We start from the raw sequence: 16,299 nt of genomic DNA on the forward strand, positions 1-16,299 counted from the left end.
CAGTATCTCCTTACCTGAAAACCTTATCAATGGTTGCCAGTACAAAATTATTACATTTATTAGAGGTAATGATTATTCTAATACATACAATTATATTTATATCTTTTACAGTAAAGTTTTGAAAGGTATAATGATTAAGAGGGGGGTGTTGTGTTAGTATTTGTTTTAAGTATATTTCATTACTGGATACTTGAAAATAAATGAAAATGGTAAATTGTAATTTTATTCTTTTGCTTAAGAATGTTTGCTTCTCTGTTTCAACATAACAAGCTTTTTAAAAGACTATTATAAATTGTTAGTTTATAAATAACAGTACTTAAAAAGCAGAAAAAAATGACAGATCCGTGTCCTTGTTTTTGAAATATAGTCATTTGAAAATTTGGCGGGAAATGATTCTCTCTAGACTTTTCATTCGTTTAACATTGGTTCCTTTTTTCTCTCAAAAACTATGAAAAAATAACAAGGATTGTAATAGATTTTCAAAAGTGGCCTTTTAAACTATATGTAATAAAACTATGAAAAGAAAAGTAGGGGTTAGAGGGCAAAATATTTATTATCAATACATGGATAAAACCAGAGAATTCCGAATATCTGACAAAAATTCAAAAACAAGAGGAGCGAACATCCTTAATAACATTTCTTTGTTTAAAGCTATACAAATCTTTGTTTAATACAATGATATGTTTAATTTTAAGTGAAAATGAAAGCAATCTTTACCCTCAGTGCTCACAAGCACTTTGATTGTCCCCACTGAGTGATCTAACTAAATTATTTGATTTGATTTCTAGGCATTTAGTACTCCATGGTTTCTGTATGCCAGTCCTACCAATCACCATCTAGTGTTCTTCATCTTGGAAGTCTTCAATAATATCATACAGTATCAGTTTGATGGTGAGTAACATAATTAGTACTACTTTTCATGCATTTCATAAATTACACATATTTCTTAATTACAAGTAATGAATTCAACTTAAAAAAAAAAAGATTGGTAAATATGTTTGTATGTATAATTATGTGTTCTTTGGGTAATAAATACTTTATTCACTTGTATTTTTACAGGTTTTGCTAATAATCACTCTCACATTCATTTTAATTTTTTAATCACAACACTTATGATGGGGGGTAGGACCTTTATCGGGACTCTGTGATCGGGTGTTTTTAAGCTCGGGATTTCGGGATTGATCCTTTCGGGATCCGGGTATTCTTTTTTCGAATTTCGGGATGTCGGGATTTAAATTTCATTAAATTCGGGACCTCGGGATTTCATGTTTTTAAGCCCGGGATTTCGGGATCAGGACCCCTCCGACCCCCCTCACTTATTGTACCTGTTCAAATGGATTAGCTAATAAGTGACATAGATTTTCAATATGTAATTTTTTTCCAGGTATTAAAATGCACAGCATGATTTTTATGCCCCCGCCGTAGCGGAGGGGGCATTAAGTTTTACCCTTGTCCGTCTGTATGTACGTACGTCCCAAAATTGGTTTCCGTTCTCTAACTTGAGTTTGCCTCAACCAAATGTTATGAAACTTATACACAATGCTAATTACCACAAAACACAGATCAAGTTTGAATTTTGGTGGTGTCACTTTAACCGTTCTAGAGTTATGCCCCTTTATAAATGGAAAAATTGCAAAATTTTTAGTTTCCGTTCTCTTACTTAAGTTTGCCTCAACCAAATGTTATGAAAATTATACATAATGCTAATTACCACCAAATACAGATCAAGTTTCAATTTTGGAAGCGTCACTCTGACTGTTCGAGAGTTATGCCCCTTTATATAAATGGAAATATTACAAAATTTTAGTTTCCGTTCTCTAACTTAAGTTTGCTTCAACCAAATGTTATGAAACTTATACACAATGCTTATTACCACAAAACACAGATCAAGTTTGAATTTTGGTGTAGTCACTTTAACCGTTCTAGAGTTATGCCCCTTTATAAATGGAAAAATTGCAAAATTTTTAGTTTCCGTTCTCTAACTTAAGTTTTCCTCAACCAAATGTTATGAAACTTATACACAATGCTTATTTCCACAAAATACAAATTAAGATTGAAGTTTGGTAGCTTCACTCTAACCGTTCTAGAGTTATGCCCCTTCATAAATTGAAAAATTGCAATATTTTTAGTTTCCGTTCTCTAACTTTAGTTTGCCTCAACCAAATTTTATGAAACATATACACAATGCTTATTACCACAAAATAAAGATCAAGTTTGAATTTTGGTGGGGTCACTTTAACCATTCTCGAGTTATGCCCTTTATAAATGGAAAAAATGCAAAATTTTTAGTTTCCGTTCTCTAACTTAAGTTTGCCTCAAACAAATGTTATGAAACTTATACACAATGCTTATTACCACAAAATAAAGATCAAGTTTGAATTTTGGTGGGGTCACTTTAACCATTCTCGAGTTATGCCCTTTATAAATGGAAAAAATGCAAAATTTTTAGTAAAACACAGATCAAGTTTGAATTTTGGTGGCGTCGCTTTTACTGTTTTAGAGTTATGCCTCTTTATAAATGGAAAAATTGCTAAATTTTTATTTTCTTCTAAATATCAATTTATTTTTAAAATTGGAGTTATCTTCCTTTGTCCATGATTATAGTTGAATCAACTACAATCAATGCTTTATACAATGCAATGTTTAATTTTTACTTCCACTGATAAAAAACAGATCAAGTTGAATTTGGGTAGTGTCACTTTAACCATTATTGAGTTATGCCCCTTTATAAATCGAAAGATTTCAAAATTTTTAGTTTCCATACTGTAACTTAAGTTTGCCCCAACCAAACATTATGAAACCTATACACAATATTCATTACCACAAAACTAAGATCAAGTACAAATTTTTTGTTTCCGTTTACGAACTTTAGTTTGCCTCTACCAAATGTTATGAAACTGATACACAATGCTTATTACTACATAATACAGATTAAGTACACAATTTGGTGAGAACACTTTTGCCATTCTTGGGTTATGTCCCTTTATAAACATAAAAATTGCTGAATTTTTAGTTTCCATTCTCTAACTTTAGTTTGTCTCAACCAAATGTTATAAAGCTTATACACAACCGTTCTAGAGTTATGCGTGTTTACAAATAGAAAAATTGCTGAATTTTTAGTTTCTGTTCTCTACTTAAGTTAGCCTCAACCAAATGTTATGAGACCTACACACAATGCTTATTACCACAAAACTCAGATCAAGTTCAAATTTGGGTAGCGTCACTTTTACTGTTCTTTAGTTATGTCCCTTTATAACTATATGCTATGCAAGCGGGGGCATCATCTGTGTCCACATGTGGACACTATCCACATTTATTTTTTTCTTACAAGATAAAAAAGGTTTTTACAGATGAAAACAAAATTACCTAAGAATGAGCTAACCATTTTCTTTATAGGCAATTCCAACCTTATCTACACAATAATAAGGAAGAGAAATGTTTTCCACCAGCTGGCAAATCTACCTGTAGAACACTCCGCTATAGCTAAAGCATTGTCTAAGAGAGGCAAGAAGTTTGTACAATTAACTGCTGGGTCAGATCACAAAGAACCACAAACAATGGAGGGAGCTATTCCTGCATCAGAAGCTGAACCTGGCACACTTAAAACATCATTAGCTGCTACTCCTCGTAAGAACAGTATAATGTGTTTTATAGAAAAAGAACACAATTCTGTATGTTTGTCATTGATTAGAAAAAAAAGACTAATGTTTAATACTTTTTATATAAAATCTTAGTTAAGTAGGAACTTAATGTGAATTTGGAAGAGGGTATATGAAAAAAGACAGATTTTTAAATATTTAAATTAAGGTAAGCAGATATAAACTTGATAGAATGTATGGATGACATTATTTAAGTATTTTACATAGTATCAATGGTTATCTGCCATAATGACAGATGTTTTGTATATTACTGAAAAGGTAGTAAAGTTATAGTCTATTGTTTTATATAAATGCGTTTTGAATTGTACATATTAAATCATTTTGCAAATATTTTTAAATGTAAATACTATAAAAAATAAAAAATTATGAGAAAACTTGTGATCAAAGAAACTTTAAGTTAGTTATTACAAATTGTCTACAGTCAAATTAATGTTAGTAAGGAATTAGAGACTGTTTATCTTTTTAATGATTGAAGGCTGCCATATGTAATTGAGAGAATGTTGTAAAACTACATAAGATAATAAGTTGAAATACTATAATAGAAATCTTCTTATGTTTTGCTTCTTTTCATATTCTTGATAGTTGAGTGTAATTTACATGGAAAAATTAATTTACAGGAATCGACAAAATGACTGAGAAGGCAGCTCCAGATGAAGCACATGCTGATGCTCCGCCTCCTATACCACCTATGCAAGATCTGGCCACACCCAGTGGCACCCATAGTGTTCAGCCTCCAAATGAAATACAGAACCCAACAGAATCTGAACAAGAACAGGGGACCAAAGGAAAACTTCAAAAAGCTAAAAGTTTGGTAAGTAAATTGATTTTCGTTAGAAAATAATTTATTTTTAATCTTGTTTATCTTTTCACTAATTTTATAACCCTTCACAATAATATCATTTTCATCTGTCCATTTAAACTAATTATTGAGGGATCATAACTTAATGTTACATAATTTTCCATTTTCAGCCAACCCCTCCTTCAAGTCCTACGCATTCTGTAACAAGTGAATCAAGCAGGCCTCCACTATCTAGGATGGGATCCACAGCTGGTGGCTGGGTGGCAACACCCGATTGGGTTTGTATATTTTTTGTGAATATATACTATACAACAAACATTATTTTAAATCAAAGAAAGCTGAGAAAAAAAATGTGTTAAATTCTGTCTGTATTAAAATGATCTTTTGTCATATGCATGCAGTGAAGTTTGTGACAAACAAATACTTCATAAAAATAAGGAGATGTGGTATGATTGCCAATTAGACAACTATCCACCAGAGTTCGAATGACGAATATAAGCAATTATAGATCACTGTACAGCCTTCAACAATGAGAAAAACACATACTGTATAGTCAGCTATAAAATGCTCAACATGAAAAATGTGAATTAATTCAAATGAGAAAACTAACAGACTAATATATAACAATACAATTTAGGAAACAAAATTATGACACACATGAACCAACGACGACCTCTTAATTGTTTATTCATCATGAGTTTTGAATCTAAAACTTCAATCTGAGTAATAAATTTCATGGTTTTAATGAATCATGTACTGCATGTAGTTTAGTACCTAATAAATGATTGTGCTGTCACAGTAATTCACTGAATATATAAACAATCCAAACAAAAGTTTGGTTTGTAGTTCAAAATTGATATAAACATTATTTTTAAACAAAACAATAGAGCTACTACATCAGTGTCTTTATTTTTATTATTTATAGGTACAGTCTTGGAAACAGAAGTTACCCTTGCAGACAATAATGAGAATGTTACAAGTATTAGTACCCCAAGTGGAGAAAATATGTATTGATAAGTAGGTTTACATTTATAAGATTAAACACTTGATGGCTTGATAAAAGGTGACATTATACAGATAGTTAAGAACAAACTTGTATTAGTAATACTACTATTCATCAAATTTAAAATCCAATTGATGTAATTTATGTCAATAACTCCATTTTTATAATCCGGTTCCGAAAAGAGGTGGGGTTTATATTGTTGTCAGCATGCTATACCGTGTGACACAGTCTCAGATTCATCATTCCTCAATTTCCTGTGTACGGAATCCTGTTTGAATATGTTTTAAACATAATGGCCATGTATGAAATATTATTCACATTTATCTAGGGTACTACAAATAGAGCTTCATGAAATTTGTTATCAAGCATCATGTAAATATTGTTTACTGTGTAATGCATTTTCAGAACAATTTCTCTTCAAATTCCTGATGAACTAATACTAAAAGCTGGGGTGTCATTAGTTAGCAATAGCTTAAAATTCTACTTGTTGTTCTGTCTTTGATGAAACTACCTGAAGGGGAGACATAGTTTTTTTCTTTTCATGTGTCAACAGAAATCATAGTCACCACTTGATGTTAAGTTTGCTGATGAATGATTTTTTTCCAGAATAGATACATTTGATCCTTCATTATGATACGGTTACAGTTATATAAGTATCCATGCATTTCAGTTTTATAGAATAAGGGGCATCCACCCCTCAGTTTAAGTTTTAATTAATTGTTGAAATGTGTTTATGTAGAATTAGGTACATTAGACATTGATATTTGTTTTGCTGCACACATTTCACTTTAAGGAAAGCATGGGGTAGTAAGTTGTGTAAAGTAAGGCACAAAGCCTCAGTACACTTTTTTCAAATGTAAAAGATGGACCTTCAATGAGCAGAATAGAGGGTGTAGTGGATGTACAAAAGCTATTTGATTGTATTTACTTCTTTTGGTTTCTCAGATTGTCAGTGATTAAAATGATATATGTTAAGTTATTGGAGGACATTAATGATTTGAAATAGAAAATTCATAATAAATCTAAAAACAGTATATCATTATTTTCATTTACAGGGGTTTAACAGATGAAAGTGAGATCCTGAAATTTCTACAGCATGGCACATTAGTAGGTCTGTTGCCTGTACCACATCCTATTCTGATTAGGAAATACCAGGCTAACTCGGGTACTACCATGTGGTTCAGAACCTACTTGTGGGGAGTTATATATCTCAGGTACATATTATTTCAAGGAAACCAGTGGACTTACTATATGGTTATGTTCTAACTTGTTCAGAGTTATATATCTATGTTTAAAATATACTAATGATATGATTCAGATCTGGTTATGCAGAGTTTAATAGATCAAATAACATGGTCAATACTGAAATTACTACACTACTCTGGTGTCTTTTTCATATAGTGTAGCAAGTAGTTAAAAAAAAACACTTTTTACCAGTAATTTGTCTTATGGCTAAAAGAAGATTTTATAATTGTGACACCTTTTGTTAAAGTAGAACAGAAAAATTAACAATCAAGAAATTATATTTAAAGCAATTCAGATTGCTCTCCCAATTGATAAGCTAGTCCATTTCAATGAATCTGAATCACTTCACATTTAGGAAGGATATTGTTTTAGGTGTTTGATTTGGTAATGGTAAGTTAATGTGTATAACAATATATAGCTTAATATATGAGCTGCATCAGATAGAATTCGACCTTTTGAAAGTACACTTATATATGTACATGTATAAGACTTTGATTGATTTTGGAACATTCAAATACGAAATAAAAGATGAATTTTTATCTGTTTTGTAGGGTTCTTTTAACAACTCAATTTTCAAACACGTAAAGACTTTCCTTAGAGATTTTTTCAACCCGAAATAGGTTAACAGATGTATTGACATTCATTTGCATGAGGTTCATTTCTATCCGACGCAGCTTATATCTTTAATAAAATGTAGAAAATAGACAAGCCTCATACTTGGATTACTTAGAAATGATTTTTTCAATCAGTTTAGAGTTTCTCTTAGCTAACATGGTCCAAAGGGTCAGTGGCAATTGATGCCATCACTTTGTATTGATATCTTCTATCCTGAACCAATCTTGACTTGTGAAATCTTGAGGTTGTACAGTTAAGAAACTGGATTTTTCAAACAATCAATGTTATCTAAATTCATGTTGGATTTTTCAAATAAAGTAACCAATGTTTTTATAGTTTTTTAAAGTTCCCTCTTTCGTAGAAAGTGTTGATACCTATTGTTTAGATGATTCCATTGACCAATAAGCAGTATTGATACATTATTTATCAAAACAGTTCCAATCAGTGGGAAAACTTAAAATAATACATCAGGTTAAAGTTCATTTTGTAATAAAAGTCATTTCTTAAGCTTACATATATCTCTAAATATTTTACAGTCAAATACTGTTTGAATTATAACTATTTTGAAACATGAAAAGGGAAGATTTAATTCCTTAATAATAGAATCGATATCTGCTTTCAGCAATTTGCTGAAATTGATGCAATCTTTTTTATTTTTATGCAATTTATTATACTTTTTAAGTTGTAAATGTAAAAATGTAAACTTCAGGTCCTTAGTTTTCTCGTTTTTGAATTGTTTTACATTTGTCATTTCGGGGCCTTTTATAGCTGACTATGCGGTATAAGTTTTGCTCATTGTTGAAGGCCATATGGTGACCTATAGTTGTTAACTTCTATGTCATTTGGTCTCTGGTGGAGATTTTCTCATTGGCAATATGCAACATTTTCTTATTTTTTATGCCCCCGCCATAGGCATTGGGAGCATTAAGTGTTACCCTTGAACACCGTCCGTCCTTCCGTTTGTCTTTCCGTCCGTCCGTCCTTCCCATTTTTTCGTTTCGGCACCATAAATTTAGTTTGCCTCGTAAATTTTAAGAAACTAATACACAATGCTAAGAACCACAACACACAGACAGAGTTTGAATTTGGGTTGTGAGTCATTTACCATTCCAGAGTTATGCCCCTTTTTAATTTGGAAAATTGCAAAATTCGAGAGGAGCATTAGTGTCCCCAGACACATTCTTCTTATTTTATTGATTGCTTATTGTCTAATAATATCTACCCTTCCCATTTTTGTCTGGCCTGCACCTCAAGCTTTATATTTCAGAAGGTAGAAGACCTGGATGCTTCATACCTTGTATGCAGATACCTTATGTTACAAAGTTTCCGTCTGTCATATGCCCATTGTCCTTGACCTCATTTTCATGGTTCCGTGACTGCTTGAAAAAAAATTACAGTTTTTTTGTCATGTGAATTTCTCACTGAGTAATAGGATATTTGGTATATGGGTTCCTTGCAACGTCTGCATGTCCGTCAGACAGTGTTAACCTGACTTTGACCTCAATTCATGGATCAGTGATCAAGGTTAAAGGTATGTGATTAGGTCCGTTTCTCAGATACTACAAGCAGCAGGTCAACTATATGTGGTGTATGGAATGATTGTAAGGGGTACATGTCTGTCTAGCCAGTTTCATCTGACCTTGACCTCATTTCCATGGTTCATTGTTTAACATTAAGTTTTTTGTGTTTTGGTTTGTTATTAGATTACCATAAGCAATGGGTCAACTGTATTTGGTGTATGGAATAATTGTAAGCTGTACATGTCTGTGTGACAGTTTTTATCTGACCTTGACCTCATTGTCATGGATCTTTAAGAATGTTAAGTTTATGTGATACTTGTAGTAAAACTTTTATCTTTAAGACTTTCAACATAAAATCAATGGTCAGTAAAACAGGCGAGACATTTCAGCGTGTGCACTCTTGTAGAAATAAGAAACGGTATAGTAACAGGAAATTCATCTTAAATTATCTTGTCATTAGAATTAAAAATGTACATTTAAATGTTGTTTTAGACTTGGAAAAAAATATTTTTGTATGTATTTCATTATGTTTGACACTATTTTCTTTTTTACAGAAATGTTGATCCTCCGATATGGTATGACACAAATGTCAAACTGTTTGAGATTCAGAGAGTATGAAAGTGAATACTTACATCCAATGAAATCCTGTTACAAAGATCTGACATTTCCATGTAGTATTGTGTTTATGTTTTATGTAGTTGTTTGGGTAAAATACAAATCTTGGGAATATATTCTTATGCAATGTTTCATTTGCATAATATTCATATCATTTAAAAATAATCTCATATACAGCATAATCTAATGTCTTACTTAGTATTCATTGTGTTTTCATCCATTATTAAAGTTATTTAGTGACATTTATTTTATAAAACTCTAAAAATAACATTTCAATAATTTAGAATAATCTTGCAGAGTTTATGAACTAGTCAAATTTCTTTTATATTTTTATTCTGGTATGTTAAAGGTATATGCCTTTGGGGGACATAATATTGATTTTAATGCAATGGGTTTTAGTAACTGAGATTTTTCTTTATGTTTTAAGACTATAATGAATTTAAGAAGCTTGGTTTATTTCATTCCCAAGTATTGATAATCAAGAATAAGGACAAAAGTCATGATATAGATTGAGATAACCTGTTCAGCAAGTTAACCAAATCACCAGACTGTTTAACTAGAGCAGCCTTTAAAAAGGGGGTTTGCCATTAATATAAATCAACTTGCTTGTCTGCTCCAAATACATTAATTTAACTTGGAAACAAGTCAAGATGTCTGCTCAAAGTTCACTTTTCTACAGGTTATGACAACACCAATCTGAAGTTATATCATTAAACATTCTTATTATTAGTGCTGTCTGATTGTAGTTTTCATAGAGAATTTATCTGTAAAGTCAAACATTGTATGATATATCCAACTCACGCTATAAAGCCCATCAACCTATTAACTTGCTGTCATTATAGCCTTTTATTCACATTGAGTTGATAATATTCCTTGCAATAAAATTGCTGATGTTGTTTTGATTATTTTATTGATAAAAATACTTGTTAAAATAATTAAAAAGATAAAATTTCCACTTGAGAAGTTTTTTAAATTTAATGCATGCAAATTTATTTTTAATGACAGAATATTTCTGAAAGTTACTCCAGTATTTTTGTTATAACCCATTCTTAATTTCTGCTCTCATAAGTACAATGTTCAAAGTTTTACTGTTAAAAAATACCAATGTTAATTACCAACATATCTTTAAGTATATTTGTGGCTTAACAGCAGACATGACATAATCATTTGTCATCTGGTATTTTGTCAAATTAATATGCAACGCAATGAAACAGCAACATATTGACAAAAAAAAACCAACAATGTGGGTTTTTTTTAGGTTTTAGAATTAAAAACTTCATAAAGTTGAATGTAAATATTAGTTTTATGCTCTTTAAAATATACCATTCCAAGCAATATGTAAATATGGGCTTAATATTACCTGTGATATAGATTAGAGTTGTGAAATACATTGTAGTATGCAATTAACTTTTGACTCTGTCATAGGAGTAATGGAAAAGGTCAAGTGAAAAAAAGTTGAAATTTTCGATATTCTGTTACAGTAATTGAAATAAATTTGTTCAGAAAATTTTATTAAAAAATATATCTTGGCACATATGACTGGTATACAGTGTACTTTTCTCTCAGTTTTTTTTTTCACTTTGTGAGTCTGCCCTTGCCTCTCTCTATCAAAACTTTTTTTAATGCTCCTATGCCACTGTTGAAATCTAAGATGTGAAATATTTAGCTATGGATATATTTATAAATGGCCAAAAATTTGTTTAAAGTCAACATCTGTTGTGGTGATACATCTATTAATAGTTATTTATTCTGTTAATGTGTATGTTAAATTATATGTAATTAAATATTTGTTGAAACTGAAGTTGTATATTAAATCTTTCCCTTCAGTAAACTTGTAATTATAAATAATGGAAAATGTGGGTTAATCGTCAATAAGGCAGTAATCCAGCAACACATATAAACCAAAAGAGACATAGAGAGGTCAGTGTAAGATTAAAAATGGGGTTTCTTTCTAAGAAGAAAAAGGAAAATTTGTAATAGTAATAATGCAAACTATGAACTAACTAGAGCCTGTATCCCTCAACATGTCATGGTATTTTCCACATACAACCCTGTTTTATTAGTACAAAACATTCCTTTTAATTTGTAGTCAATACAACCTACATATAAATGAACAAAAAACCTTAGTGCCACTTCCATTTGATATAATGTAATACAATTTTTGTGGATTTCTTGAGTAAAGGTTAAACATAGATTTAAATGTTCAACAAAGATTTCTTCAATTTTTCTGTGTTTTTGAATTGTGATGGAGGATTGTTTCCAATCTTGTTCAGTATGCCCAAACAAGATGAATATTTTAGATGATCATGACATTGTACTTTCAATGAGGTGTTCCCTTGACGTGTGGTTCAAAGATTGTCTTTGAAAGTCATGAAGATCATTGAGATAAATTTTCAAAAAATAAAAAAACTTAAACTGTGCAATCTGGATGTGGAGACGGATTGGCAGCTCAGTACACAAGTCTGTCTGGATCTGGATGTGGAGGTCCAATTGTCTGATAGCAGCAGTGTAGTACATCTAGGACTTGCAACACATGCACTGAGAAATGTCAACATTAGAGGCAATCATAGAGGATCAGTGTCATGTCATACTACTGATAAAGATCTTGATGATCAGGGTTCTTTTTCATCTCAAATGTATACTTGTTCTCCAGTGGAGATATATCAAGGGACACCTGCTGCATCTGGTCCAATTGAATGGACTTTCTATATTCATCAAACGACGAATGATACCAAAGGGATATTCAAACTCATAAATCGAAATAAACTGACGATGTTATGGCAAAAAAACGTAAAACGACGAAAAGACCAACAACAGTACACAAAACACTACATAGAAACTTAAAAAACTAAAAACTGATCCCCACTAAAAACCGGATCCATTAGTGGCACCCGTTGTGTTGCTCCTGTAAGTACAAACCCGGTGATAAGTCTTATTTTCGGTGGGTCACATTTGAGGAAAAGAGGACTGGATTGTGGTTACAATTGGAACATATCCGTCGTCATCTATGCAACAGATATTCCATAACGGTTAAACTCGTGATGGTGTCTGTAAAATTTTCGAAGAGATGATTTCAACGTCGTCATTTGGAACTCTTGGTTCAATAGCTTCCTTGTAAGCAGCAACTCTCTATCAATAAAATCATGATAGGAAATGCAGGCTCTTGAGTATCGTATCAACTGGGAGATATCTACTCCATATGCAGGCACTGCTGGAATGTTGCTACATAAGAATGGAAAGTTCACAATTTGGAAAATGAGATCATCTCATTTGTCGTAAAGTTTTGTTCTCATCCGACCTTCATTGTGAATTTCTAGATGTAAGTCAAGATATGAGGCAGACTTAACTGTATCTGTTGTATCCTTTATTTCATGTTCGATGGGATAGATGCGTTCCACATAGTCACCAAATCTTGAATTATTTAGTGAAAGGACCTCCTCTATATAGCGAAACGTGAAGTTAAAAGATATGAATAAAGGAATAAGTTGGCAAGAAGAGGGGAATAGTATGTAACCACGGGAATGCCGATTGTCGGTTGAAAAATACGTCCGCCAAACGTAACAAATATGTTGTCAATCAAGAAATCAAGTATCTTGATAATGTCAGTTTAAGAGAATATTTCATTTGAATCAGAGTGAGTTTTTACAAAGTAGGATTTATCCCTCGTTAAGACAACATACATGTACGTCCTTTTGCCATTCTTTTTTATAAAAAAAAGCAGGACTAATTCTTTCAATTTGTCCTTTAGTTTGGAATCGGAAATACTTGTGTAAAGGATAGACAAATCAAATGTTTTAATACTATTGTAAGAGGAAATAGATTTAGATTGTATGTACTCTAACAGATCTTTGGAATTTTTATGTATCCACATCTGATTCACGCCGCCCCTGGAATAGGTAGTTTCACAATAGCTTTGAAGCCCGGCTTTGCTAGCTACTTAAATTGATGTTCGTGAATTTGGAAAGAGTCCTCAATATAGAACCTGAATTTGTAGATGCTTTATATCAGCAAGATTGAAAGCTGACAAGACTGATAGAAAATCAAATAAATTGCCTTTGAAAGGTACCATTATTGTGGTGAAATACGTGAAAAGGGAGGCCATGGCAGGGCATTTGAAAAAAAAGCTGCTAGTTGCAGGGATGACAAGGCTTTCTTTGTTAAGAAAGATAATTCTAATTGTTTCTCCAATCCTCTCAAATTGGATGACTCTATTGAAAAAGGACTGTCAATTGGACATAAAAGCGCTTTTTATAAATCTGGGGACAATATACCACAATTTCACAGACAATTAGATAAAGTTTTCGTCGAATGGATAACTCAGCCAGGGCACTTTTTCGAGCCATTTCTTATGGCACTATGATTTCTGCTTTTTTGGATGAGGCAACCTGCGAAGATGATAGGGTGGAAGACGTAAGACAATAAGAACTATTGTAGAAGTATGGCTGATTTGTCAGTAAGAATCATGATTAATTCAGTTTTGATTAGAAGAAAAGTTGTTCTAATAAATGTAAAATATATTAGTAAATCTACTGAACAAAATTATTGAAGTTTTTGTGGCAGTCGGGCTTTTTAATGGCCCGTATTTCGAAACACTGCATATCTCTGCAGAGAATTTATGTGATGCTAGAGAGACACAAGACTGTATAATAATGCAAGTAGTTAAAACAAGAACTACACGTCTATAGGTGATAGAATTCCTGCTAACGAATCCAGTAAGAAGAAGAAAGTTGATCATGTTGATAATTCGGATCACCAGGTGGCTAAAGTTGCCAGAAAAAAAACAAACAATTTTGATTCTAGCTTGAGTCAAGATAATTGCCGTGCAGGAATTTTTTTTTCGGATTCTGAATTTTTCCAAGAAAACAGCTGGGGACTTAAAAGGTTTCCAATCTGCAAGGAAGTAAGACCAAAGACCGTATGGAATATGTGTTTGTCGTAACCACCATCCTATTCTCTTTTCCAGGAATTAGACTTATCACCAAGTTTTTACTTATATGAGCAACATAGCAACTAGTACCTAATATGTAGCAGGATGTGTTTACCCTTCCTTGGTATCTTCCGCCTATCATAGTTCCCATGTAGATGTACGTCTGTTAATATTTCACAATAAGTGGACAATTATCACATAGTAGCAGGTATTAGACACTTTACGAGAAGGGCTAAAGTTGAAACTATTGAGCCAATCATGTACAAAAATAAAAAAGAAAACGTGCGTTCCAATGTATGGTATTCACGTGTCAGTTATCTTAGCAGAAACAATTTTTTATTATGAAATAATTTTATAGAGCCTGTTCCTGTTGAACAAGAAAAATATGAATTTTTACAGCGCAGTTATCGTAATCCCGAAAGATCAAAGAAGATTGCGACCAATTCTCAATCCCAATCTGCTAAATCAATTGGTAATTCTTTATCATTATAAGATTAAAATCCTGCGGTCAACAATGAAAGCCGTGAAACTTGAGACTATGCAAAATCTTTGAATTTGACGGATGCATGTTTCCTTATATCCGTTTACACAGACTTCTAAAGATTTCTCAGATTCAGATTTCTAAGTCACAGTTAAATAATAAAATCGAGGAATGCCGTTCGCGCTCCTAACTGCACCAAGAATGTTATAAAAAATAATGGCAGTATTGGAAACGTACAATTTGAAGAGGGTATAGTCACACCACAGAGGCCTGATATTACAGTATTCTAGAAAGAACACAAACATTAAAGAAAAGTCAGCAGACTCAAGCAAGATCAATACTTAAACTTCTAGGTATGATGGCTTCATTCATTTACCTTAAACCAATGGGCAGATTACCAATCGAGCTTTAACAGTAAGCACCTTATAGTCCGAATATTTTGCTTTTGCTTTTGACTCAGTTCACTCCTGTATGCACGAGTTTGACAAATCGAACAAATATATTAAAAATGAAGGCCTTTACAGGAGCTATCAGTATCAGTACAAAGGCGGTACATTTAGCTATTCGTGCAGTTTACATCCCGGGAAAGATGATGATGATGATGATGATGGATGGCTGCTTAACGTCCAATCTGAGAAAGAAAAATATGTAAAAAGATGCACTATAGAGAGGAAAAAGTCCTGCCAAAATGACGGAATGGACACTTAGCAGTATGGTGGTAGGTATGATATTTCATCATATGCGGAACCCATGCATAGATTTGTTTACCTCAGCTCAGAACAAAACGTTGACAGTTTATTTCTCGTCTGTTCCGGAAAGCATTTAAAGTAGATGATCTAACTGTAAATTGGAGTGACATGTTTGCATATGCTCTCCCATGTCTATTACTTGTTCCTTGAGTCTTACAAAAGATTCGAGAAGAAAATATTGTATTTCTCCTCATTGCACCAAAGTGGCCACGACAATCTTGGTATCCTCAGATGTTGAAACTTCTGATAATTATTCCAATTAAATTACCTCATCTGCCAGATCTGCTTTCACAAATTAACAATCGAGTAAACATATTTCATCAGAATCCAGAAACATTGAATCATATGACATGGAAATTGTCAAACTGCGACACAAGTCAGACGGATTTTCATGCAAAACAGCAGTTAGACTTATTACCGGGTTTGTACTAACATGAGCAACACGACGGGTGCCACATGTGGAGCAGGATCTGCTTATCTTTCCGGAGCACCTGCGATCACCAACCGTTTTTTGATGGGGTTCGTGCTGCTCAGTCTTTGGTTTTCTATGTAGTGTTTTGTGTACTGTTGTTTGTCTATTGGTCTTTTTCTTTTTTAGCCATGTCAGTTTAATTTTTGACTTATGAGTTTGAATGTTCCTTTGGTATTTGTCGCCTCTCTTTTATAATGCAAGACTCAGAACAAAT

The 16,299-nt window shown here is 32.4% G+C and overlaps 2 protein-coding genes across 6 annotated transcripts in view; one reads left to right on the plus strand and one right to left on the minus strand.

Moving 5' to 3' along the window:
* Positions 1–16,299, minus strand: part of LOC127708661 (ankyrin repeat domain-containing protein 50-like) — a 267,995-nt gene that overhangs the window by 102,676 nt on the left and 149,020 nt on the right. The window contains exon 12 of one of the 4 annotated variants that reach the window (XR_007985348.1): positions 14,830–14,840. The exons of the other annotated variants lie outside the window; for them this stretch is intronic. The gene's annotated coding sequence lies outside the window, so the exon portion shown is untranslated. Of the gene's footprint in view, positions 1–14,829; positions 14,841–16,299 lie in introns of those variants that run through there. 4 annotated transcript variants of the gene reach the window in all.
* LOC127708658 (protein HID1-like) overlaps positions 1–16,299 on the plus strand; it is a 51,685-nt gene that overhangs the window by 33,881 nt on the left and 1,505 nt on the right. The window contains exons 14-21 of one of the 2 annotated variants that reach the window (XR_007985340.1): positions 4–65; positions 789–891; positions 3,397–3,627; positions 4,277–4,470; positions 4,629–4,736; positions 5,384–5,475; positions 6,517–6,675; positions 9,396–11,021. Coding sequence is in view for 1 of the 2 variants with exons in the window: in XM_052213738.1 (XP_052069698.1) it covers positions 4–65; positions 789–891; positions 3,397–3,627; positions 4,277–4,470; positions 4,629–4,736; positions 5,384–5,475; positions 6,517–6,675; positions 9,396–9,459 (1,013 nt within the window). In the remaining variant the exon portion in view is untranslated. Of the gene's footprint in view, positions 1–3; positions 66–788; positions 892–3,396; positions 3,628–4,276; positions 4,471–4,628; positions 4,737–5,383; positions 5,476–6,516; positions 6,676–9,395; positions 11,258–16,299 lie in introns of those variants that run through there. The other variant, XM_052213738.1, reaches the window with a different exon arrangement.

Source organism: Mytilus californianus, unplaced genomic scaffold (genome assembly GCF_021869535.1).
Source record: "Mytilus californianus isolate M0D057914Y unplaced genomic scaffold, xbMytCali1.0.p SCAF_7, whole genome shotgun sequence".
Classification (NCBI taxonomy): Eukaryota; Metazoa; Mollusca; class Bivalvia; order Mytilida; family Mytilidae; genus Mytilus; species Mytilus californianus.